This window comes from Pezoporus occidentalis, unplaced genomic scaffold, assembly GCF_034315485.1.
Source record: "Pezoporus occidentalis ecotype Australia unplaced genomic scaffold, CSIRO_AGI_Poc_V1 ctg72, whole genome shotgun sequence".
NCBI lineage: Eukaryota > Metazoa > Chordata > Aves > Psittaciformes > Psittacidae > Pezoporus > Pezoporus occidentalis.
This window is the reverse complement of record NW_026916072.1, coordinates 418136-444268: the sequence shown is the minus strand read 5'-3', so window position 1 is coordinate 444268 and position 26133 is coordinate 418136. Positions and strand designations below refer to the sequence as shown.

Genomic DNA, 26133 nt, shown 5'->3' with positions numbered 1-26133 from the left:
ATCTTTGGATAATGTCATTCCCCAAAGGATAATGCTTTACAAATCAATAAAATGTTTGGAAGAACTGCAGAAAGCTATTTCTAGGTTGCAGAGAAGGGATCTTTTCCCATATAATCCATCTGCGTTGTTGAAACTACTGAGCCACATTGAGCATATCAGTAAGAACATGAATCCACAATAATCCAAAGATGTTTCCTAGTGGCTTTTTTACCTAGTACACATGGAAATGTTTCCATGAGATGAATGACTTCTGAAGCTCATGCCTCTTGCATCTGGGAGTGTATTACCCTGAAACAGGATAAACATGTTATTGGTTGACACCTTAAAAATCTGCTGTTGCATTCAGTGCTATGATCCCTTACCTTAGGGTCCCAGGCTTATTCATGGTATGTATGTCAGCGTATGGTATGCAAGGACTAATTGTTAGGTATTCAAAAATTGATAATAAATGACTATGTGAAAGCTTATCAACAATAGATGATACTTAAAGTATTGTCAATTATACTTAATGTCATTCTATATGAAGTCATCGCCAGATTGGCCGTGATTCATGGACTACAATGAAATGTTAATGTGACACTTGACTGCTTAGAGGTTGAGCTAAATAAAATATTTCAGTGGGGGACAGTTTTGGTGTTTATACTGTGTGTTCTGCATCGGTGCTTTGCTCTGAGTGGAGCATCTCGGTTCAGGTGTGCTATTGCAGTCATAATAATCCATGCCACACTTACTGGCTGAAGTGCTTAACTGATGTCTAGGATGTACTTTTTTTAGCTTTTAGTGTTTGGCTAATTCAATGAGCAGTGTTATCACTTCACTGAAATATGAATTTAGTTTTTCTTAATATTTTCTGATATATTTGTTTAACTGAAAGGTAGATGTGAGACTATCTTGGATCATGTGTTGCCTGTTTATAGTACACTTTAATGGAATTTTATAGCTAAAATCAAGCTTAGGTAACACAGAAGTGAAATTCTAACAATTCCTTGATTCCATTATGTATTTTATGTAAGTGTAGAGTATATACACTTAATTTTTTTGAAATCAAAACCAGGTAACCAGAAATTGAGTGTCTGCAGTGCAATGATGTTGAATTCTTACCCTTACATGTTTTATTAGATCTAATTTGAATAACCTGAAAAGTGCCTAAGAATTTGCTTGGGGAGAGTTAGTTTGGAGCAGGATCCAAACCAGTGAGCACACTTAGCAGGAAGCCACCTAACGGTGCGCTTAACGTGCAGCTTGTAGTGGTCTTGCAAGGGTTAGGTGACAAGGGTTAGTCCCTGACAACAGGGACTACTGTAAAAATCTCAGACCTGATCAAAACTGTAAGAAGCAATTTTCCCTTTAGGATCATCTCTTGAAGGTAAGTGCTCTTATTCTGATTGAGAGCCAAGTAAGTTCTGTCTTCCTTTTAAAAGCTATTCAGTGTTAAAGTAGATAGTTAAGAACAGTCTCTGGAGCAGGTGACTAACTCCCAAATCTCAGTGGCCATCTTCTAGATTAGTTTTGAACTCTGAGCTAGTGAATCTATTGGGAGGGCAAAAAAAGGAGGTGAAGCTTGTGGGATACTTTAGCTGGAAATTAAAGTGCTCTCCAGAGACACTCAAATGGTATGACTTCTCAGATGGGAAGGTTTGGACCTTAGGCTTGCTCTTTCAGGATGATAGCTGTAGTCACTTGGCAGTTGTATAGGAAAGAGTGATCCCCTTGACTGACATGTAGATGTGAATATTCTGTGTGTGTTGTGCTTTGGTCTCCTGAGAGAACTTTTGTGCATAGGAGTGGGTGAGAATATCAATGAGTGTAAACTTTTCCATTCATGCTTATAGTTGCTTTAGTTAAAGACTAAACTCTTGAGTAGTCCAGGGCAGAAGAATGCCTGTTTTCTCTTTACTGTTCCAACTTGGTTACACTCTGCATGCTGAGTTGCTCATTTCTGTCACTAAAATGCCTCTGGGTGTGTTCAAAGATGCAACTCTAGACTACTTGGGAACTTTTCAGTTCAAACATGGGAAGTGACTTTGGCAAGGCAGTTGAGCAAGAGTTTCTCAAGATAACAATTTTAAACACAGGTAGGATTTCAGTGAAATCCTTTCCCACTATCCTTACTTCTTTTCTAATCTAGGCTGTGCTGAGCAGTTTATTTTAACTGAGTAACTTCATTGTTTTCACTGAACATAATCATGTTCAACATTTCTTGGTCTATACTTTGCCAGCTGGAAGTATCTAAATTACAACAGTATTTCTCAGACACGAAGATAAGCAGGGTGGGAAAGGTAGGATGGGGAAGTAATTTCCGTTTGTTAAGTGCTGGTCTTGTTTGGCAGTGATTATTGCAACTATAAAACCTTTCTTGAAGTGAAAGTTTAGACATCTCAGAACAGTGTGTAGAATTTAGCAGGAAGTGTAGGAGCCATAACTTGATTTCTGAGCACAGCAAATCCAAAGACAGCCCAACTGTATTTAATTCTTACAGGCATGAAGTTGATTGTGTGCCTGGTTGATTATTAGAAGTGATCATTCCCACATGTTTTACTTCTCAGCCATTGTTTTAATTCTCAGAAAGTTTTAGTGGTAAAAATGGGTAAATGTGGTTTGTATCTGGCAACTGGATACATTAATGTGTTGATATTTTACCATTTATGAACTGTAGGACCTGAGGTGGACTAAAACTGATGTGAGTCAACTTTATTACACTCAAAATGAGTGTGAGCAGTGAAGGTAGCTCATAGGTCTATGGCTATATTCAAAAAGTCTAGCACAAAAAAAAAACAAAAACACCTTGCAAAAGAATTTGTGTTTTAAACCATTGATGAGTCCATAGGATGGTTTTTGTTGGGGATTTTTGATTTGTTTTACTATCTAAAAGTACAGGCAGAGCTGTAACTTCAGTTGCTAGAGCAGTTTAATTCAGCTGCAGAACCTATTATCAATGTTAAATTAGAGCTTAAGAAGTAGGTCACTTACTACTAGGAGTTTGATGTGTCTTACCTTTTAATATTGATATCTAACTTTTCTTGTGTTGTTTGAAAGCAAGACACAGAACAAAGCAGGTGACCTATCTGGAGACAGTTTTCTATCTGAGGACTTATCCTGAAACATCCACAGTCTCCCTTTATGTCTGTGCAGTTGTTTTGAGGAGTTTACCTTCAACCTTAATACAGTAAGTGGTTTTTAAGGAGGTAAGCAGCTAGCACTAGAAATTACATACAGGATATGCTTATTAAAAAGAGTATTTTTGAACTTAAATATTTGTAGAGCTTGATTGCAATTACAGTCGAATCCAGGTGCTTTCATTCGTGTGGTTTTTCAGACTGGGTTTCCTTTAATATTTTGACTGCTTTCCATTTTAGTTTTCAGACTTGTAATACATGTTTTGATCCTGTAATACAAGAATAAAAACCAACGTGGAGAATTTCTATACTTACGATGCTCTCGTAAAGTTAATGCTCCTATCTTGCACTTGTGTTCTCTGTGGATGGGTAAAGGCTGATGCTCTGAGAGTCTTCCAGTGGTGTAATCAAGCAACATTTGCATTTGTCTTATGTGAAAGTTTTCCAAATTGTTGAGATTTATTTTCATGCAGTTGTTAAACCAGTGCTTCCAGCCCCAAGGATCAATAAGGCATCTCTTTTTTTTTTAATCCTGTATTATTTGGACTGTTGGAAAGGAATTAAAAAGCTTTGACTGAATTGGTTGAACTAATTGTTAAATCTCTAGTGTTGCTGCCAGATGAGTTTGTGTATCAGTCTCATGACTATCTGAAGATACTCATAGCACACAGGAGCGTTATTTGAGTGAATTAGCAGTGCTCTATTTGGAGTGGAAAGGGTGAACTATACAAGTCAATCCTTAGATACAGTTGTTCTTGCTAAGATTTTGAGTAGCGTGCTAGTTTTAACACATTGCTTGCTATAAATGGTAGCAACTGAAGTTAGTCTTGATAAATTCGCCTTTTCAAATGTATTAGAACATACTTAGTGAATGTACCTTGTATAGATTTGCAGTTCTATGTTAATTGCTCTAGTGTTTCTGCTTACTATGAAGGTGAGTTTGACAAATACATTCAAGTTGATGCTAAGTCAAGAGGAAAGAAAAGCATTTTCTCACCTAGGATAATTTAAAACCAAATCAAACTGGGATTTTTGCATAAAGAATGCTGACCATACTGTGAATAGATGATTTCTTCCCTGCATCACATACATCTCTGTGCCTCTGGATATGTAAGCATTCTTAATTGCTGCCCTGGAGGCTTATTGATACACTGGATGTTCAGTGTTTAAATAGAACGCACCTAGGAGTTTGTAACTGCTTGAAAGAGAGCACAATTGTGATATTTATATCCCTCAGTAGTTATTTGTGTGAGACAAATTGGTTAGAAGGCAGTCCCCAGGTAATACCAATGCCTTTTCCTGGAGCCTTTTTCCTAAGGCATATTTGAAGCCTGTTAATAATCCTGTTCTCTGCATTTTAGTGAAGTGATGGCAGCTTGGGTCAGCAGTGGTGTGTGTTCCTTCACTTCTCTCCACTGCCTTTATCCTTCCAGTATTACTACTGACATCCCCTTTTTATGCAGTTGTCATCTGCCTTCTTGTTATTAAGGCCCAGATTCTCAAAGAACTGAGTTTTCTAATTCTTAGTAAATTCATGAGAACCAAGTTCTGAAACAATAATTGAAAAAGACTTCAGCATTTTGAAGATTTCAGCCTATGTGTTCTCATTGTGTGTTCCTGATTTAGCCCTGCAGTGACATTCATGCACGGTAAGTATTTGTTACCTTCATGCTTGCTCTGTTCATACTCAGGTGTTTAGTCTTCAGTTATGACAGATGGCATTATTAATTAGAATGAACCTCTCCCATACAGGGGGAGATTAACTAAGATTATGAATCAGGTCATACTTCCTAGTTAGAAAGCTATTGAGAAGAAAGCTTTTTGAGAGATTGTAAATGGACTTCTTCATCCCTTTTATGTAGGGGAAAATTGCTGCATTACGAGAAGACACAAAATCATGTGAAGAAGAGGACCTTAGGCCTGCAGATTGCAAGATTGAGTTATGTATTGATGTCCTTGAACATATGACTTGGGAATGATTAATTTTCAGTTATTTTTTTGATTCTTGAGGAGCAGGAAGTGTAGGAATATCAAGCTCTTTTACGTTAATCTTGAAGGAATGCCAGGTGGCAAGCAATGGGTTTCACTGGTGGTGAAAAGAAAATATAGAGTCCAAATTATATGATGATTATTAAATCATATCAAATAGAGCAAATTCCTATTTTGTATATACATGTGGCTGAGATTTGATTGTCTGTCATTGAGATAGAACCATTTAGCAAAACTGACCAGGCACTCATAGACAATATTCAGAACATTTATCTGTCAGCTCCCTGGATGAATTTAATTTCGTTTTATTTCACAGCAGAAAACAAACCAAACCCTTAGGTTTTGGAGGTTTCTGTTTTGTTTGTGAGGGGGAATATGAGTTGAGTTCTGTTTGGTTTTTTTTTCCCCTCCAAGTGCCATCCTACGCAGCAGCTCTGATTCTGGACGTGTTAAGGTTTAATACAGCCTTGAAGATTTGCCAAGAGGGTTTTCTCTACTGAGAAAGTTAACTAATACTATAATCTTTCTTAATGTAACTGCTTAAAACTCAAGTGAAAGCTCTTGTCCAATGTGTAGATTCACTGTCATTTAATGTACATATTTGTCTGGAAAATGGAAGGAAGTAAATGCATGAAGTTTTCTTGGTTTGTTCTAATAGTTTTTTCCCCACTGAAAACTTGTATGTAATTTCCAGTGCTGTGTGAAATAATTCTTTGTGTCAAATACATGCCTCCATTATCTAGTTGTATTTAACTGCTGATTGAGTAGGTGCTATACTGCGTGCAAGGAGTAGTAACACTTAGATTTTTATTTAATTTTGTTTCGTATTGAGATGTACAGACTGAGGTACTTCTGGTTTTCTTCTTTGCAGCATTCAAATGTAAGTTCCCTGAAGGATAAAGTCCTATGAAATTGCAGCAATAATTGAAAGGTCAGTGGGCAGCTTTGATCAAGAGGGTATGGTTAGCTTAGTATTTACCATGCAATATCTTTAATCTTGTAATAGATTTCTACATCGGTGGTGAGGCTACCTAACGAATGCTCCTCAAATAGTATGTAAATAGATTTTTTTTTCCCATCTTTTCTGTAGGAGCCCCACATTTGCTCCAGTTAAATAAATGTGCTTTTTGTAATTTAGTGTGACAGTGAAGAAATCGTGGATTGAGGCATAAGACAGGTGTTTCTGCCAATTACCTGCTACATTACTGGCCCTGTTAGCCAAGTGATATATGAATCAGCTTGCTCTAGGCTTTCCTAATTGGCAAAGTGTACCTAAATGTTCTGCTGAGTTTGTACTGGCGGTTCAGATGTGGGAAAGCATGGAGATCATTTAAAGCAACAGCAAAGCCATAATACTACGTTTCTGAAATAATCCTTCATGTTTAATATTGCTTTGGTGCATCAGTTTATTGAGTACCGCTCCCAGTTTTATGGAAGGACTGAAGATTTGCCATAGCTGCAAAATAGAATGCCTCAAAAAGAAAAAAAAAAAGGAGAAAAAATTGGTATATGAACAAATCCAAACCTTTCCCTGAAGGGAGGTAAACAAACAGGATCCAAATATTGCCTGGGTCACTTCTTTTATTGCAGTCTTTCGGGTTGTGATGAGAGGTTCAGCATACTCAAAAAGAGATCTGCACTGGCCTTATTTTCCAGCCCTCTCTACTGTTATTTATAGAGATACCATCTATGTTTGGGAAGTCTGTGAGCCCCAAACTACTGAAGGTTGGGGGTATCAGTTGCTATTTTGTCTGTATTATGTTCTTGCACTCTTCTGTAGCCAACTACTATGAGCTTCCTTCAGACACAGTATGCTGGGTGAGGTGAGCCTTTGGTTCAACTTTGACATGTCTGTTCCTATTTCTTGGTTTGCTGTTTGCTGACTGCAAGCAGGAAGAATGGGCTAATAAGAGGCTCTCTGCTCTTGGCTTGTCCGTGAGTTCTCTGCTTTCTTTTGAGCAATGTCAAGGTGTGCTGCCCACCAGAATACTAAGTAATGCCCGCACTTCTGAAGGCTGTTACTATTTGAAGCTGGGGAGAGCTCCGAGGAATGGCTTACATTCCATGTGGAATCACAATAACTAAAAAAGCAGGTAGGGTTAAGGAAAATAGACGTTTGTGTGGTGTTTCTAACCAAACATGCACTTAGTGTATGTTTCCCTCTGCTTTAGGACTTTTTTTGAAATTCCACTTTCTGTCTTCTGAGGAACTGAAATGCTTTCTGTAAAACATTTAAATGATTGGGGCTGGAAGTGTTCCTGAGGCTGGCTGATAGAAGCGGAAACCTTTCTCTACCTTTATTTGAAACCCCATACTTCATATAATAATGCATCTAAAAATGTCAGTGTCAAGTGATGCATTTGGCCTTTCCTGTTGTGCACCATCAGCAGGCGCAGCATCCTCCTGTGTGTGGGGAGCAATAGGAGTTGAGATGAATTCTCATCATACAACCAAGTACCATGTGACCTCAAACGTTTCTTCATCTGCTGTGTTGAAACAAGCAGAGGGAAGGCGCTTGGCGTTGCTACTCCCGAGTTTCAGCAGGTAGATCCATATGACATCAGGATTGCCTTCAGTCAGAAATCTTGAAGTGCAGCTTTGCTGGGTGGGTCTCTGAAGAATTTGAAAGAGTTTTGTAGATAGGGCGTGTTTACCTTTGTCAAAGTAGTGAGTGTAATGCCTCTTCCCTGCTAATGTGCTTATGTTCTCTTGGACTGCAACATCATAAAGGTAAGAATGCCTTTTTCTTTCCTTTTTTTTCTGTTCTGGGGTGGTGGTTTTTTTCCCCCCTCCTCCCTACATCTCATTTCTGTTTGGCATCGTTAGCATGTGCTGGTCTAACCCTGCCTGTTCTGTAAGGGAAGATTAGAAGCAGCTATTGTGATAGTCTTCAGATGAAGAGTGGAATGGGTGCTAATGAGATTTTATGTGTTGCCACTAAGTATTCCCACCTGTGAGAACTGCTTTATATTTTAGAGGAAAGTAGTACAGGTTACAGTAGCAGTTTTGCTCTTCTTTTTGTATCATTATTCTATTAAGTGCTTGTAAAAGCGCTGCTTTCTGAAATGGAAGGGAGGAAAATTTATTAACAGGAGAAATAATGTTAGTTAATGATGTAAATGTGATTGAAAAAAGCCTCCCGCTTTTGCGTTTGAATACCTTGAAAAAGCTAATTCTAATTTTGTTCTGCTAAATGCTAAGAAAAAATGTTCTATAAGAAATTAGGTCTGGCAGGTTTTTTATAAGACTTACCTGTTGAAGATCAGAAGAAGCTAGTGCTATAAATAACACATTTAAACAAGCTGCCAGACAGAGTTCTTTCATAGTAATGTTGTAACATTCAGCTGGAGGAACCCTGTTCCTGTTTTCCCCTCTTTTTTTTCTTGTACTGTATAGCTATTTTTAGCTAGCTTCCTAGTTTGGTCATGTCTTCAGCTGGGCTGCCACTGTTGGAGAAGAGGCTATGCTGGTTCTTTAGCTGAAGATCTCTCTCTTGCATTTGTTAGAACATGAAAAGGCTGTCAAACAGTAGCTGAAATAATGAAATACCAGTTCTGTTCTGGCTCCTCCTGTGGTTGGCTTTGTGGGTGGAGGATGTCTGGGCAGGTTAAACTGCAAAAGAGGGGATAACCAACAGGAGGAGAACTAAGAACAGTGGAGCACAACAGACTTGGTTGGATGCCTGGTTCAGGGTGGTGGAGAGATCATTAACATACAAGCTTGAGCCACTGTATACACATGAGCTGAAGACTGTTTTGAGAAGCTGCAGATAGGACAGTTTTCCAGAGTACAGATGCACCAGCCCCATCCCTTTCACCGCCTCCCAGGGGCCAATTTAAAACCTTGAGTCATGTGCAGGTGGAGAAGTGAACAACCTTTGCCTCTGCATCTTCAGGTCTTCCGTCTAGTTCCTTGCTATTCTGCTGTCTTCCTGTTGTTTGTGGTAGTTGTACTTCTCATAGTGTGCTTATCCTGGTCACTGTGTACCCAAATGCTGCTCTGTTCTTCTCTGCCCCTAACACTTGTCTTAAAGAAGTGACCAAGACTCGCAACTCTGGTGAAAACTCTATTAAATAGCTTAGCATTTTAAGTTAGACTTTAGGTTTTTATTTAAAAATTTAGGTAAGCTACAAAAATGATCATTTTTGCATCTTTTCCCAGTAGTAATAATTTGAAGAAAAAATTCATACTTAAATTCTGACAAGTATTACTAATAAGTTCGTGAAGCAACTAGTGGTGTCCTTCTAGGTCTGTTCAAATTATTTATGAATTTATGCTTCTCTTAAGAACCTGTATTTTGGATAGGGCTTTTTTTTCTCTTTTCCCCAAAGAACTATTTTTTTTACCTCAAAATTAGTGCAGATATTTGAGTTATTTCACAGCTTCTTAATCAACTCTCTCAATGTCACAGATTTTTAAGGCTTAAAAGCACTCTAACTGTACCATGTGAGAACTGTATTTCACTTTCTTCAGCTGCCTGCGATCAGCTAAAACCATTTTAGCTGCTCAAAAATGATTTACCTTTAAGTAGAGAGAACATGGTAACTTCAACCCAGAAAATGAATGATTTCAAACAGGTCTTGCTCTCTGTTTCCCCCCCCCCCCAGAGAACAGGGTAAAATATAAAACTCACTTGCCACCTTAATTGAGATTTATTCAAAGTGCTATTTCAGCCTGCTACAATATAGGACCCAAGTTACAAGGTAATGTGATAGAATAGTAAAAGAAATAAAATACTCTAATTGCCCTATAACCAGGCACTTAAACTGTTTACAGTTGAGATTTGCACAAGCTGGGGAGTAAATCTGAAGTTAAAGGTCTCAAAGCAATCTTAATTCAGCTGGTTTGTGTATGGAGTATTTCAGTGTTTCATCATAAGAACCTCTAAGTTCAACAGCTCTTTTATTCCATGCTGCCACTGGTTGTGTGTGTAGGCTTGATAAGATGCCATTCACGCTGTGGCTTAGGTTCTGCAGAATTCAACTGAACTGTGTTCTTACTTCTGGACAGACCAGATGCAAGAAGATAGTAGCATCAATCCAATATCCTTCACTCAGTTCTTTCCTCCACAAACCATGGTTCAAACCCATTATGCCAGTTAGGTGCAAAACACTGCTTGATCAAATACAAAAAGCAGTGTGTAGAAGCAGGAGCAAGTGATGTTTTCAACTGGCAGATACTTACAAATAACAACCGATGCCTGAATAAATGGGTTTGTGTGGAAGAAAACAGTGCAGGGCAGGGTTGGTCTTACTGCCTTAGGGACTAATAATTCTTAAGCATAAAAAACTCGGTGGAGAAGTTAATCTGGTATCACATTCTGCGAGTTCCCAAACTTTTAAGTATTTCCACTAGACGGGTAAAGCAGCAGCCGCACATTGGAGCGGTTGTATGGCACAGTATCAACTGTCAACACATGCACAGATACTAAACCATTCACAAGTTGGGGTTTGTACATAGCAGGGGGAAGGAGGTGTTAGATTTTACTAAAACTCACTTTTCTGTAGTATTGGGATTTTCTTAAAGGTATGATTTAGGTAGTGCTGCTGCTCTCCTCAGTAGGAAGAAGGTTCTATACCTTTAGCAATAAAATGAAGGTCCCATATTTTTCACCCATCTCATGATGGTGATTGCAGTTGGATTCTTTAAACAATGTGCTATCTATTTTTAGCAGATCACGAATCTCCTTTTGAAATGTGTGTGTTAGCTGTTGCAGATATTGCTAAGTCTTAAGCAAAACCAAACCCTGTGATACAGTGGATCTGATCCTTATTTACTCTTTTAAACCACTTTGGTTTAATGTTGATGATTAACAGCCTGGAATAGCTTTCCTGTCTCTTCTGATATCTGTGAGATTTGATTTTTCCTAACAGTTGCTGCACCACCTTTACCAATTCTACCAAGTGATGAAAGAAATAGGAGTATTGTGTTATTCTTGCTCTTTCCTGATTCCATTCTTTCCCTGCTACACTGGAGTCACACTGAGTAGATGGTCTAGTAAAATGCTTGGAGAAATGAAGGTTTCTTTCACTTTCGTATTTGTGTTAGTGGTCCACTGAGTTTTCTGATAAGGATAGGAAATCCTCCTTGACACATCCTTCGCACCTGGATATCACCTTCTCTTAGTTCTGGTTTTGGAAATGCAGTTTTTGCAAAGGAGAGCTTTTGTGTGGAAGACACAATCAAAGGCCTTGGCTCTGTTTCTTTGTATTCATTCCCCAGACTGCAGCAGCCAGAAATTCCACTTCAAAGCAGCTCCTGAATTTGTTTGTCAAAATGTAACCACACATAGCTTTTGTCAAACCAAAACTTGCCCTTTTTTGCTTAACAGCATTAAAAATTTGAAATTTTGGGTTTTAATGGAATAGATCAAGGATCCAAGGAACAGAGGTTTGAAAGAAACTTCACATTGGTACTTCCCAACTGTGTAGGCTTTCCTTTAATTATAAAGGATGCAGTTCCTGAAGTAATCATTCCTGATTTTCCTGTTTTAAAGTAGCCCATTTAAAACTAGATTAGGCAACAGAGGAGATCCTTAGCGAGGAAGAGATTTCTTTACTTAAAGTATTGAATTTCCAAAATGCAGGGGAACTGTCCAGGTTTCTAAAATACCTGTATTTGATTGTCAGACTGACTTTCAGGCCCTTCAGCACAAGGGCAATGATTCCAGTTTTGTCAGTGAAAATAACATTCGTGGTGCTGGTGAAAGGATAGGAATTTGGGAAGAAGCAGGAGGGTTTCACCCTAGGTTGGGCAAAATGTGGGTCACTCAGCGGTGGTCATTTCCCATTCCTGTTTGCTTGGTGCTGTAAAGAAGGAAGTTCTGAGCTCACCACTCCTAGCAATAGGAGGTTCAGGCTGGGTAGACTTTCAGTGTTCTTGTTAGAGTTGGTTCCAAACCAGGACAAGCTGGGCCTTTGCATCTGCTGTCCGCTATTTGGAAGTTGTGGGTGGGAACAGAGAATAACAGCTTTGGAGTTTATGCAAGCTAGAAGGATCAGCTGCCTTTGAAATCCAGTATCTGTAGCCTGATCCCGGCACTGGAACTGGTTACCCCCACTTGTGGTTACACTGGAACACATGCTTGTGTGTGGTAACCAGCTCCTGACAAAAGTTGTCATAGTTTTACATGGATCTGCTAAGGAAATGAGCCTGGGTTCTAGGGACTGCAGCTGCAGCACATCTCAGAGGTGCCTGTTGCAAAACACTCCACTCACCCAAGTGATAAGAAACTGGTTCTCCCATTTCCCACCCAGATTTTGGGCAGTACATGAGGAAATGCCCATCTACCTCACCATCCCTGCTCATAGCCCCTGGGTGGCAGACACGACAAGACAGACCTTTCCTCAAGAGGATGCGTGGTGGCTGCCTTCCCTTTCCTGCTCACACTATGGAGGCTTCTGTTGAGTGTCAGCTTCCTTCCCATACACAAAAACATACAATGTACATGTGGGATATTTCTCAGCAAGCTGAGAGGGCCACAGCTTGTTTGTAGTATAGGAGAAGAGAGCTTTGCTTGTGTAAAATGTATGTGACAAAACAGTACTTAAAGGGTTCCTATATGTTTCAGGATATCCATGATTTAAGGAGGGATTAAACTACTTAATCACACAGCCACAGCTTCAGCCATTTAAGAGCAGAAAGAAACTGCAAAATACTCAGGTCATTGCTGCCCAGATGTGTTTGAAGTGAATTCCACACCTTGCAGGTGCTCTAGGAACCTCATGGTGAGAACTGAAGCTGAAGGGAGACAGGAGAACATCCCAACTACTTGAACAGCTGCTATTATGAAGATGGAAATCTCTAAGATTGCTTGGGGAATGGCCTGATTTGCTGTAGTGAAAACGTAAGTTGGATGTAGGGTGAAGATCCAGTTTAAGAGTAATGAAACATAAGAATAGGCTGCAGACAGATGTCAACTGATTTCTAAGAATTACTTGGACAATGTTCATCTGTGATGGTCTGATCCTTTGTGTTCCAGGCAAGACCTGGTACAAATACAAGCAATCACAGGAACAAGGCTTTTGGAGAACCCACCTTTCTATGAGTCTCTGTGGTGGTTGTGAGGAAGGATTTCTACTGAAATCTGTGGGCTCAGGATCAGACCCCAAATCCCATAATTCCTTTAAATTTTAGGGTTAAGCATGTGCTTACGATCTTGGTTTGGTAGAGATGTATTAACCAGTTTAAGACCTGAAAGGTCTTAAGGTAACTTGACGTCCATGTCTGGAAGGAACACATGAATTAGCGAGATCCCAAGAATCTGATATGAAAATATGCACTACTCTTTGCTTTTAGGGTTAGGTGTTCTGGGTGCATATTCAGTTATAAATCCCTACGACATGTCTCACTCTAATTCAACTGTTAGTGTTCTTTCCACTGTGTTATAATAGACTGGCCTATTTTTATTACAGCTACAGTTTGTGATAGTTTGCAATGCACAGTTGAGTTTAAAAATACAGATATATTAGGAAGCAGGACTGTGTAATGAGTCTCTCCCCTGGTCTTCTAGGGCAGTTTGCAAGCCTTTCTGTCTGACCTAAAACGTCGTATTTCAAAGCCCTGCTTCATTATCATGGCGCCTGGTAGCTGTAGTTAAGGGTCTGTTAGGAGCCCCATTATAAATCCCTACTTCCAGGAGTTTATAATTCAGCAGTAAAAAATTGCTGTAGGCTGAAACTTGGCATATAAAGTCTTAGTGCAGGAGCAATTGTGATTTCTCCCTCCTTTACTTTTGCATTTTCTTATACACACAATTCATTCAGCAGATTTTTACTGTCCCCTTTTGGCATTTTAAAAGATTAAATGGTTGGGTTATTAATAGTTCAATACTGACTACTGTGCTGGGGCAGTACATTGATTCACAGTGTCTGTTAACCCAGCTCTGATGGATACAAGTCACTGTTTCACAGACATGCTCCAAAGCTTCAGCTTAGTGGTAGCGTCCTGGTGTAGATGACAGTGATTGCTCATTGAGCTGCTGATTAAAGTGGGCTTCAGAGCCAGCCCTGTCCTAGCCTAGAAGGCTGTGTAAGTGCACCAAGTGCCCTAATCCAGCATGGGCAGGAGCTGCATGTGGCTGCAGGCAAAGCTAAAGCCGTGTGGCTCCTGCTCGCATACCGTGAAAGGGCCTCAGCAGGATTTGATCTTATCACTTGATCATGTACAAATATATCACTGTAAGATCTTCTGTTGGGGTGTCTGATGCTACAAGGAGACTTTGTTGAAATTCTCCCATCTCCTTTAGTTTCTTTATTGGAAACTATGTTCAGTGATACCAGTTACTTCCTCATGTTTCATGTGGTTTACAGGAAACTTTAGTATGGAAAAGCTGTTTAATTTTGTTATTCCTAGAAATTATAGAAAAAAATACATGTTTCAGTATTATGGAAAACATCATAGTAACTCCTATTTTTACTGGATTTTATACTTTTATAGGGTATATAACATGTTTGTAGTGTAAAGTCCTCACAACTGAAGGAGGGATAACAGAAATGTATGATGTAGATTGCAAAGGTTAAAAATAAGACTTTATAAGAATGAAATGGTTTAAGTGACTTTCTTTCCTTCAAGGACTAATTTTAGACGTTTTGTTCTGATCTAGGATTTGGTCACGGTCAAATCACAGCATTTCCTGCAAACCCTCCAAAACCTTGCTGTGTACTGTAGTATTTACACTTGGCCCTGTGCGCAGGTGTTCACAAAATCAGATCAAGGTATATATTCACATTAGTATATTAAATAGCAGTAATTCAACAGCAAAATGTCTTCATTATTACAGAACTGAGTCATCTGCTGGACTTTCTTATTTCTTTTTCACTCTTCTACCCACTTAATTTACAAAGGGAGCCTAGGGAAGATCAGTTCTCTGTAGTATCTTTTATGCACTGGAATAGTAGATTATAAATTATCATTGCAAAAGATTTTGTCCAGGTACTAAGCAGTCAGCGTGAAGGACTCAAATGTGACAGCAGATTATCTTCCCCCTGGCGGATTTCAAAAGCCTTTTGTCTTTTTAGTCAAGGACACCTGAGCGTCTAAATTTATAGTGCCTACATGCTCTCTGTGGAGTGCTTCAGTTGGACCTGCAATACCAGCACAACCTGTGCAGGCCAGGGCAGCCTGTTCTTGTGGGACCCAAGCCTCATCTGCTGCTTGTACCTTATCTTTAGGTAATATCCTTCCAGCTGGGATCCACTGTTCTTCCCAAGGTTCAATATGTTTTGTTTCATACATTTTCTTTCCAATACATCAGGAATAATTTTGTATCATCTCTTTCTTTGCTTAGCATGGCGCACATATTGAAGACACTCAACAGCTGGTTCTGGTGGGAAAATATCTGGATGCCCATCAACGTCACGTGGGCACATTTTGTAGACCGTGATGGACTTGTCTTTCCAAAAGCACATCAGTTATATGCCACAATTCCATATGCTTTTGTATTGCTGATTATCCGGTTCTTCAGTGAAAGGTAAGAAACATGAACACAATTGTATGCTGATGTTAATCCTTATTATGCTAAAAATATGTAAAAAATAACATAACTTTAGATCAAGGTTCTCACGTTGTAAAGGAGCATTAGTTGGTGGTTTGCTGGAAAAATCTAGTACAGCTAACAGGGCAGGTGAAAAATTGGGAAATATTTTCACTAAGAACGTGGCTGTGGTCCAATTAGAAGGAAAATGTTTCTATCTAGCTTTTGTAAAACATCTGGATAATTCAATTACCAATTTGCTAGAGATACAATTAATACAAAACCATTTGGGCTTCCTTTTGCTTTTCTCCTCTGGTGGAAAGGTAAAGGTATTTGTCCTCCTTGCCAAACCTCTCCTTTCCTTTAGTCCTCCATCAGAACATTTGTGTGAGGCTGATAGATCCCAGGTGTCTAGCTGTAGCAGAACTAGGCAGACTGGAGGGATCTCAAAGTTCCATGTGAACATTTTATGCACATCTAGTAATACTGATTCCTTTTTTCCCTCGCTTCGACACTGAAAGATGGATTGCTTCTGCAGCTGGAATCTTATGGGACAGGCAGAGATGTGCTCCACAGAAGAAAGCTATGAATATGTTAAGATTTGTGGTGTTTTGACTTATTTATTTGTGCCTTTTTTTCTCTAAAGAATGTGATTAGTAGGTTTCTATAATTATTTCAGGATAGAATGAGGAAATTTGGAATGTCGTAAGTTGGACATACTTAAAACAGAAGCAGATAAGATCATTCGTGTTAAAGATCAAAAGTAATTTGGATCATATGTTTAGAACCACTCTCAGTGTCTCCTGAGTAAAGGCTTGCCCAAGTGTGTCTCCCTGTGCTGCTGTTGGAAATGGCTCGTGTGAATAATTAGTCCACACATCTGGCCTGCAGTGAATCTGCCCATGAATGAGGAAAACTGACCACTGCTGTGAGTAATAAGGAATCAATTGCTGATATCAGCAGGAGTGAGGGGGGCTATTTTAGAGAAGCCTGCCCAAGTAGAAGAGCAAAGCTTTTGGTGTGCTCTGCAACAATTTGTGTTGGAAAATGAAAGGGGAGGAAAAGCCGTCAGTGTCTGGGGAATTTGCTGCTTGATACAAGTTAGAGGCCACGAGCCAAATCTGGCACCTTGGGCAGTGGTAGCCTCATGAAGCAATGTGCTGAGTGACTATCTGCCTCTAGGAGAAAGTATCCCAGTAGCAATCTTTCAGCTCACACACAGAGAGCATCTGTTCTTGGTTCACTCTCCTGTAACTGTTGCTTAACTCCGATATGCCTCTGGAAACACAAGGACACAAAAATCAGGATCTTCACTTGAGTACAGCATTTCGTGATGACAAGTTTGAGTCCCTGGGTCTGCTTTTTTTTTTAAATAACTGCTAATATGCTGTGGTTCCCTCTTGGGTTTAGCTGGAGGGAGATTCCTTTCTCTCACAGCGCAGTGAGAGAGGGCAGATTAATTTGCTTCAGATTTATTTTCTTCATATCCTGGCTTGAGAATAGCTAAGGTCTATGTAACTGTGTTGTATTCTAAAAGATTTTCATGGTATGTCTTTTCAGATACATTGCTATACCTCTAGCAAAAGCCTTAGGTATAAAGAATGTAAGACGTGTGAAGCCACAGCCTAATCCTGTTTTAGAGAGTTATTTCCGGGAGTGCTCAAAACATCCATCCCAAGTAAGGATTCTCATTCTTTTAATCTAGTTTTGGTTTTGGAAAATCCCAAGTCTTACTGTTTCAATCAGCTATCAGCAGTGACATCATGGGATGAGTTCCAGCTGATTGACAGATGACTTAATTTATTTGGGTTTGTGTTGCTGTTCTGCTGACAAGGTTATATGGCATCCAACCAGAAAATATGTTGAAGATGTTTAATTTTCTGGTGTGCTATTCTAGGTTTGACTGTTAATAATATTTCCAGTGAAGATCAGTGTCCCGTCTTTAATTCATTCTGCCTGGAGAAAACATCAGCTGACATCTGTTGTTGGAAAGTGGTATCATATTTATCGCAAGCAATAATACTGGATCACTGGCATGGAAGCCTTTTGATCCATTATGTTGCTGCATACTTAATCCTGGCTTATGTGAGAAAGAGAAACAATCTTTCTGTTACCTTGCTGTTTGTTTTTAAACTGGAGCAACTAAAATGTAATAGCCAATGTTTACCATCCACAAAAATGAGGCAGCATGATTGTTGATGGGAAACAGGTACTTCACTGGGAATGCAGCCTCAAAATTCACTTACCTACCTACAGTTACCAAACAATTGCACACTGGTTTTGAAAATATGTATGTGCTTTCTAGTAATGAGGGATATTGAGAATTATTGATATGTGGAAGCTTGCTTTCTATCCCTAACTCTACTATTCTCTTACTGTGACTTTTGCCTGATATCATCACTTATAGATATATTCATCTATTCATCACATATGAGCTCTTCTCTATCTGGGCAAGTATCCCAATCTCTTGTTTCATACCTTCCTCCTGCATGAGTACAGTTTGACAATCTCTGAAGGGAAGCACAGCATTTTTATGTTCCTCAGTACATGGGAAAGATTCAGGCTGCCTCCTTTAGGTGTCCAGCCTGGGGAGCAGCATGCCTGGGAAAGCATGCAGAGGCCTGGCTGGTGACTGTCTCCACTGTCTGTCAAAATGCAGTTGGTATTCCTGCACGGCAAGTAGAGAGCTCCCCAGCCAGCAGGATGGGCTGAACACCCAGCTTGTTTGCACTCCTGCTTTTCCCAATAGCTGAGTTGCCTTTGCTTACATTCCAGAGCTTCCTTTGAGGGTAGGAGACCAACTGAACTGGACTTACCTTGGTGGAGGTGGTGCTGCCACCTGCTATTTGCATACCTGTATACTTGCCAGGAAAGAACTTCCCCAGGGATGAGTTGAACACTACCTGTACTCCTACAGCAGCCCCAGGGCAGGTCAGCCCACACTTTTCACACTTGGGGATGGAGGAGAAAGAGGAAGCCCACAGGCTGCTGCACACTGAGCACCGAGATATGCAAGAGCCATACTGCCTTGTGCTTAGCACGTGCTGGCATGGCTGCATGGAACAGAGCTGCTTCAGCTTCAAGAGCACACGTAAAACAGGAGCACCAGACTGTTGGACTTAGATGGCTTAGATGCATTTCCAGGCAATGCTGTAGCCCATGTTTATTTTTAGGTGTCCAAAGAAGGCAGTCTGGATTTTGCTCAGCAAGACTAACTGACTTGCCTGTACCAGAGGAAGATGTTGGATTTGAGAACAGAGCTCAGGTCACCTTAATTTCAGGCCCACGTCTCGCCTGAGGAAATAATTTAAACATAAAGTAATAATTATAAATAGGTACAATTAGGTACGATGTCCACAGGGGTTAATACATGGCACTTCCCTCTCCAGACCAACCCCTTGCTCAGCTATAGAAGTTGAGTGTTTGAAATGATCAGAAGCCACCAGAAAGATAATAGCAGGGTCTGTGGATCTGAATGTTTCATGCCTGCTTTATTTATGAAAATTATGTCTTGAAAATTTGGTTTTCTGTGAGTATCACTCAAAAATTAAAGCAGGAAGCCTGCAAGTAAACCCTCATAAAGAGTTAATATTAGTCACAGTTTTAAATTAAGACCTTACAACAGTGGGAAGCTGATTTGTGAACTACGAAATAAATGAAAATGACATCGGAATGCATCTCATTGCTAACACTGTTCCATTTTTTGCAGTCAGATATTCAAGGCCTTGCCAAGAAGTGCAACTGTACTGTCCGCTTGGTGGAAAAGTGGTTCAGGAGACGGCGAAACCTGGAGATCCCAACAGTGCTTCGGAAATTCCAGGAAGCTTTGTAAGAAAAAACAATGCTCTTGATGATTATGGGGTTTGCTTTAAGGGGGATTCATTTCCAGGAAGCTGGGGCTGTCTGACAAGGGTTTTGATTTGTGCATACGCAAACAAATTGAAAGGATCTAGTAGTGTTTCTCCAAATGGTGTGACTTTAAAGGATCAGGTTAATGGTTTCTCCTGAAAAAAACCTTAAAAATGCTTTACAGTTTTCTTCCTTGTGTAATAATGGACTTATTCGTAGGCTCCTGCTGCATGGTGCTTAATGAAAACATGCAGAGAATAGGGAAATATGTTCGTGTCTGGCAGTAATCATATGGGAACAAAAATGCTTACTCCCTCTTGTTTATGTATGTACCCATGGTGTCCTCTTGGGATGCTATTATGTGTATGTCAGTTCAAGAGCAGGAATTGTGGCATCTGAACTAAATGATAGGTGTGACAGCTTGAACATGGGGTGCTGTGCAAAACATGAGCTCAAATACACTGCCAAGAGTGGGCCACTGAGCAATTTTGAGTGATAATCATGAATATGTACAAAGTTTCAAACCCTCCTGCATATGATTGAAAACTGGAGAAGCATCCAAGAGTCTGATTCTTCACAAATGTGTGAGAACTCCCTCGTACCTAAACATTTTACTATTTAACTATTCCAGTGTTAGCCAAAATCTCATGCAAATTGCAAATCCCCCAGTGGGCATGGCTGGACTTACATAGCTCATCCCTTTTGGATACTGAAATGATGTAAAACACTGGTGTAAAACACTTTCCTGATGTCCTGTGGGTTTGCATTTTGACTAGTGTAATCCTATTGGCAAAAATTCACATCATCATCATATTTAACCTTTTAGTGTGATGAGCTTAAGGCACAAGGGTTAAAAGTACAGCTCCAAAGCTCAAAGTTGAGTGCTTTATCAGTGTGAAACAATATGATAATGATTTGATGCTGTCCTTTGGTGGGCATAAATCCAGTTGATACACATAGGTGTGTCTTTCTGAAGCCTGAGTAAACTCTCCTGGTTAACTGACATCCATGGCTTATTTCTGCTGTTGTTCTGTGAATCAGTTAACTTTGTGTTGTGAGTGACAATAACATTTCCTGTTCTTGCTAAAAGCCCTGACATGCCACTGATGCATGGCTGTAGTAATACACGCTAAAGAGTGAAATTCAAACTCGCTTGGCAGCTTGAGTGAGGATGAAGCAAACAGGTTTCTCTTGCGCAATTTCGTGAACCTTCCTCTACTCTCTGTCAGTGAATTTAAATGGATATAATTCTCAAGGCAACAAATGAGGAACAGAGTTATTCCACGCTAGTAGTCAGTGTTCTGGGCATTATGAAATTCATGAAAGCCTGCAATCTCCAGGATCATTTTTCTGAATCACAAGGAAAATCTGATGAGCCACATCTAAACCATCCTTAAGCTATTAGTGCTTCCAGTTAAGCAACACTGGGCTTGGAACGCCCTTTGCATGAAACCTTCCCTGCCTTAAAAGACTTACCAGCCTTTAACTTCACCTACTAAATCCTTCTTTTGCTAGGCTCTGTTCAAGAAAAAAGATTCTTGAAGTTAAATCAGAAAATCCTTTTGCATAGCTGTTGTTCAGTGCTCTCCCTGGTGACCAGGCTTGGAGCTTAAGAGACACTTGGGTAAAATTTGGTGAATTTGGATGAGTTCTACTTCAGGTTTTGTTCACCAAATTCATAAAGAAGCTTGGCTACATGCAAAATGAGGTAGTGCTCTGGCAGTCTTGCACATTGAGTTCATCTGAAGCACTGGGTGTTTATTACCAAGTGTGGTCAATATATATTTGTAAGGCTGGGGACTAATGGCACAGTCTCGTTAGGTGCTCTGTGCTTTGGATCTGGTTCAGAAAACCACTTTACAGTCAACACAGAATCAGTCCCGCTATATCCACTGGACTACTCACACCTCCCTTGCTTGAAACAGGAGGCATGAGGGCAGAATCAACCCCTGCGTAAAGTCTGTCCCGTGCCACGGTGTTGCTTTTCCTGGCATCTCTTGGTTAACTCTGAGCCAGGTATTACTTGTGGGTTCCACTCTCCCCTTCCATTTGCTCTCCTAATTGCCACCATGTACCTTTGAGTTTTTCTGTCTGTTCAGTAGGTGTTCTGAAGGGTTATTTTCAAATCACCTGAGGAAAGATGCTTTAAAGTTGGAAAGGAAACCAGTTATTTATTACCAGTGTATCAAGTGGCAATTTTAGAGTTGTTTTCTTGACTTCTTCCATGGGTGTGAGACACATGATCATGCCTGGCCTCCTCCATTCCATGGTCTCACCTTTTGTTTGTTTGTTTTTCTTGTAAAATGCTGGCTCAGTCTTTAAGCATCTCATTCTTCCACCTGGGATATCAGCCTCCAGGTAATGTAGGGCTCAGAGAGGAGGGACTGCTTTTACCAGGCAGGCTCTTGTTGTCAATCTCTCATATGGCGCTTCATTAATGTTTGCCAAAGGCCACAATTTCTGTACATCTCAATCCATTTCTACAGTGTTCTTGTGGCATTCTCTCCTCCTTTTTAGGCAGTTTAGGTTTCCTGGGAAGCTGGCTGCTGCTCTTCTCCAGGATATCTTTTGTTCTGTAAAACGTTCTCACTGTGTTTGCGGTCTTTGACCACGGCCTTTCTTAGCATGGGAAGTCCCACAGTGATGTCTTACTGGTTTTGAAGAGCGGCTCTGGGAAAGTTCAGGCTTATTCCTGACAAGGGGAAGAGTGAAAAGGAAGAAGTTTTCCATCACCTGTAGAGGTGGGATTGGGAATGCTCCAGCTGAGTCTCTGGCCGCACCCAGTCCTGGGGACAACACCTCCCACACAGGCTCCAGGGTCATTACAACACTGATTGTGGCTCCACATCGCAGCATCCTGCTCTGACATATATAAGCAACAACATTGCTCACTAAGATACACAAGAACTTTTTTCCCTTTGACTTATCAGATCAGTGGTGAAAACCTGAAGGTTTTCTCTGACTTTCTGCATATTGATTTAAGCCACAAAGAGCTTAAATCGGGCTAAATGTTGGCAAACCTACTCAAAGATTGAGGTTTATAGTTTATTCAGACCTCTGTAGTAAGACATAAACTAATCCAGTAGCTTTATCATAGGGCTCCCCTGTTTTCAGCAATTTGTGTTAAGAGAGATCAAAAGAAATTAACCCAGCAACTGAAACAAGTCACTGTTGGGGTGTTCACAGTGCTGGATCAGATTGGAAAGTATGTGCCACATGGCTGAAAGCCCTTCTAGAGTCAGGGAACTGTGAGATGTTGTTCTTGGTGTGCATATTGTGGAGGGATTGATGGAGCAGGGAAGTTGGTGTTATCAAACATTGATGTTTAGGGAATTCATTACATTTGCTGTGGCTGTTCTCTTGATCAGCTTGTGCCCGGCTGGAAAACTAATGCTGTGATCACAGTCGAGAGATCTGTGTCGTGATAGTGTAAAATGATTTACTACCTTAGCAATTAGTCAAAGCTTAATAGTTAAATATTAATATTAAATAGTTAAATATTAATAATTCAGATACATTTAATACATATATTAAATGTAATGTAATAGTGTGAGGGCGCATTTATGTGAAGATTGTCTGTGATAGACAATGATTTGCAGTAATTCTGGATCAGGACCTCTATACAAAATATGATCATTCTTCATTCTTTTTCATTTTGATTTTGCAGCTGGCGATTTTCATTCTATCTCACATCCTCCATTGCTGGATTTATATTTCTGTATGATGTAAGTTAATTGCTTTAAGGACTGGTATTCTTATACTTTCAACAAAACAAGAGCTGGTTTCTAGACCTTCTGGAAGGCCATTGAATGACTCACTTGTTTCAGTGGCTCTTTGGGTTCAGCTCTTTGCTGTATGTAATCTAGATGCAATATGCACTGAGGTTTTACTGAATTCTTCAATTATCTTTTGAACTGGTATGATAAAATACTTTATGAGTAATCAGTGTTTTTAAGGCAAGTTTTAAGAAGTCCCACAGATGGTTTTACAACATGCCTTGTTAACACCTACAAATGCATCACATGGCCATGTTTTTCTCAAAGGAGGCCATAAACCTTTCTTGGCAGCACTATTGGGGGTCACAACAATGGTGTATTTCATGGCTATTTATTGAGGTGTTGCTGCTGAGTCAGAAGTTGGGAATAAGAGAGAGAGTGCTGCTTGTAACTACGTTAGCACTGCCTGGGGTGTCATTAATGCTTCTCCCAAGCAGCGGAACGGTTCTCAGTGTGTCTGCATTCATCTAGCTCTTCTCCCTAAACACTATTTATCATCATGGTGTGTGTGGCTGGTAAACACAGCAAAATCTAATCACTGTGGCAACATATCTTGAGTAATTGCAGTAATAAAACACACACCCACTGCTTTGGATGATGAAATGATGAACTGGAATGTTTCAGGTGTCCTGAAAAGAAGCCAAAAGCTGGGACCAATAGAATAAATCTGAGATGCAAGATCTCTTTAGAAATTGATGGGGAACAGTTATCAAGACTAGAGTTTCTTAGCCTGCTTCACTTAGAGAAATACTAAGTATTGAATATTTTGAGTTAAGACAAGTTATTGTGAGTCAGCCGATCAGTCTCTGTCTCATCTGTCTTCCCAGAAACCGTGGTTTTACGACATCTGGCAGACGTGGGTTGGCTACCCATTTCAGGTGAGGTTTTTGGCATGGGGCCATTGGCCTTAAGGCATTCCAGGTTATTTTCCCATTGGAAGGGGTAATCTGCAGAAGTGCTTTTCCCTCCCAACAGGCAGCACCTCAAGAGGTGCAGCACCAAAACCTTTTGCCCTCCTTTGGTACCTCCTGCTGACTGCTGCAGGACTTGTGTGATCTGCCTGTGCTGCAGCACAGCCCTCAAGCCAGATCACTGTTGTTTCCTCCCACCCCAGGTTATCTGTTGTGTGCAGTAGATGCTTTCTCTGTTACTTGTTTTGGTGCAGAAACCCCAAAGCTTCCACCAGGCCTGACGATGCTTTGAGGCGTTGCAGAACAGCATCATGCAGAGGGTTATGCCAAGCAGCCTAAGTGCTGTGTGCCTGCTGGGCCCTCTTGCTCAGTGATGCTGGGAAGGAGTGCTGCAGTGATTTGGTTTGGCCTAACTTGAATCCCTTCTCTGGGGATCTCTGCTCAATGCTCTGGTCGTTCAAAAGGGTCACGAGGCTTTTGTTTCTTCCTAAAAGATTTTGCTAACAGTCCCATTAATAGATGATTCCAAACAAACTGCTTTCTTGCCCATCTGCCAAGGGTCCTTATGTGCCCCCCACTCTTATTTTTATGAATCTGTGATCCATCACACACTGCCTCCTTATTCCTGTCCTAGGCAGGGGCCAAGAATAAAAAGAATCCTGACCCCCAGTTTTCCAGCTTCTCCTACTCATGGGACCTGATAACCAAGCCTACTTCCTGCCACCTGGGAAATGTATTGAACAAGGGAACTGCCAAGCTCAGCATCTAGGCCTAAGCAGATGCCTGGGATTTTAGCATAAATAGCTGACACTTTAGTCATGGGCTGTGTGAATGTTTAATATGTTAATTGTTCAGCAAAATGCAGGGCTTGGTTTACTTGCAGTTGTTTGTAATTAAATGCAGAAGCACTCTGCATGTAGTTCTCTGACAAACGCACACAAAAAAGCATGCTGAAATTCAGAGAGGGGAAGGAGGAGCTGCAGAAATTGAGAGTTTGGTCTGAGTAAAGGTTAAAATATTTGGCTCCCAGAACATCCTTCTTAATGAAGCCCAGAACAGGGATTTAGTTTAGTTTAATTTTTTAAGCAAGACTCAGCAGTGGAGCAAAAGAAGTGAGGAAAGGAAAAACAAAATGATTTCACTTGGCATTTGCTTTCTGCTATTCTCAGTTAACTGTGCTTTTCTTCCTTACAGACCCTGCTGCCATCCCAGTATTGGTACTACATGGCTGAGATTAGTTTTTACTGGTCTCTCTTATTTACACTGGGGATTGACAACAGAAGGAAGGCAAGTGGGCATGCTTGTTTGTAGCTAGAGCCTCTGTTTCTGTGAAGGGGGGAAAACTGTGTGTAAGGAAAAGCACTGTCCTGACACTGGATTTGGTGCAGCCACATGAGGGCAGCATCAGTCTGTCCCTGGCACACCTGCACACATCCCAGCTCTCCTACCAGGGCATCTCTGCGTGTGACACGTCCTGCTTGTCACTTCATCCACATGCAGACCTTCGGAGGCTGGATTTGCTTGGCTTTACCTTTGTGTTTTTCTCTCCTTCCCAGGATTTTCTGGCTCATGTCGTTCATCACTTGGCAGCCATTGGGTTGATGAGTGGCTCTTGGTGCGCTAATTACGTGCGTCTGGGGACGCTGGTGATGTTTGTGCACGATACTGCAGATTTCTGGCTTGAGGTGACCCTGCTCTCCATCTCTATTTTTTTTTTGTCTTGGGTGTTTTGACTGGGGGGTTTCTGGTTGTTGCCCAGGCTACATTTGGTGACATTTTAATCTTTCTCCCACAAGTTTCATATGATCCCTTTCTATGCCCACAAAGACACAGCTTCACAGATTCATGAATTGTGAGGTAAAAAAGAGCTTCTGGATAATTTAAACTGATACTCTGTTCAAGAATCCCTTGTGAGAAAAGAGCACAAGAGAAGTTCTGCAGTACAGAATGGGGACTGGAAATGCAGCTGCCTCCCTGGATTATTCTTGCTTCACTGTTAAAATTAGTCTAAGTTGGCT

At 40.5% G+C, this 26133-nt stretch overlaps 1 protein-coding gene across 10 annotated transcripts in view; it reads left to right on the top strand.

Moving 5' to 3' along the window:
• The first annotated feature begins 282 nt into the window (after positions 1-282).
• Positions 283-26133, top strand: part of CERS3 (ceramide synthase 3) — a 47544-nt gene continuing 21693 nt past the window's right edge. Inside the window, exons 1-10 of one of the 10 annotated variants that reach the window (XM_062642759.1) lie at positions 752-5055; positions 5977-6036; positions 7496-7649; positions 15394-15576; positions 17140-17257; positions 19289-19407; positions 23096-23153; positions 24032-24082; positions 25310-25402; positions 25672-25800. In XM_062642759.1, the coding sequence (XP_062498743.1) occupies positions 7537-7649; positions 15394-15576; positions 17140-17257; positions 19289-19407; positions 23096-23153; positions 24032-24082; positions 25310-25402; positions 25672-25800 (864 nt within the window). In that variant the 5' untranslated portion in view covers positions 752-5055; positions 5977-6036; positions 7496-7536. Of the gene's footprint in view, positions 387-751; positions 5056-5257; positions 6037-7492; positions 7650-14791; positions 14822-15393; positions 15577-17139; positions 17258-19288; positions 19408-23095; positions 23154-24031; positions 24083-25309; positions 25403-25671; positions 25801-26133 lie in introns of those variants that run through there. The other 9 variants (XM_062642758.1, XM_062642762.1, XM_062642763.1 and 6 more) reach the window with 9 other exon arrangements.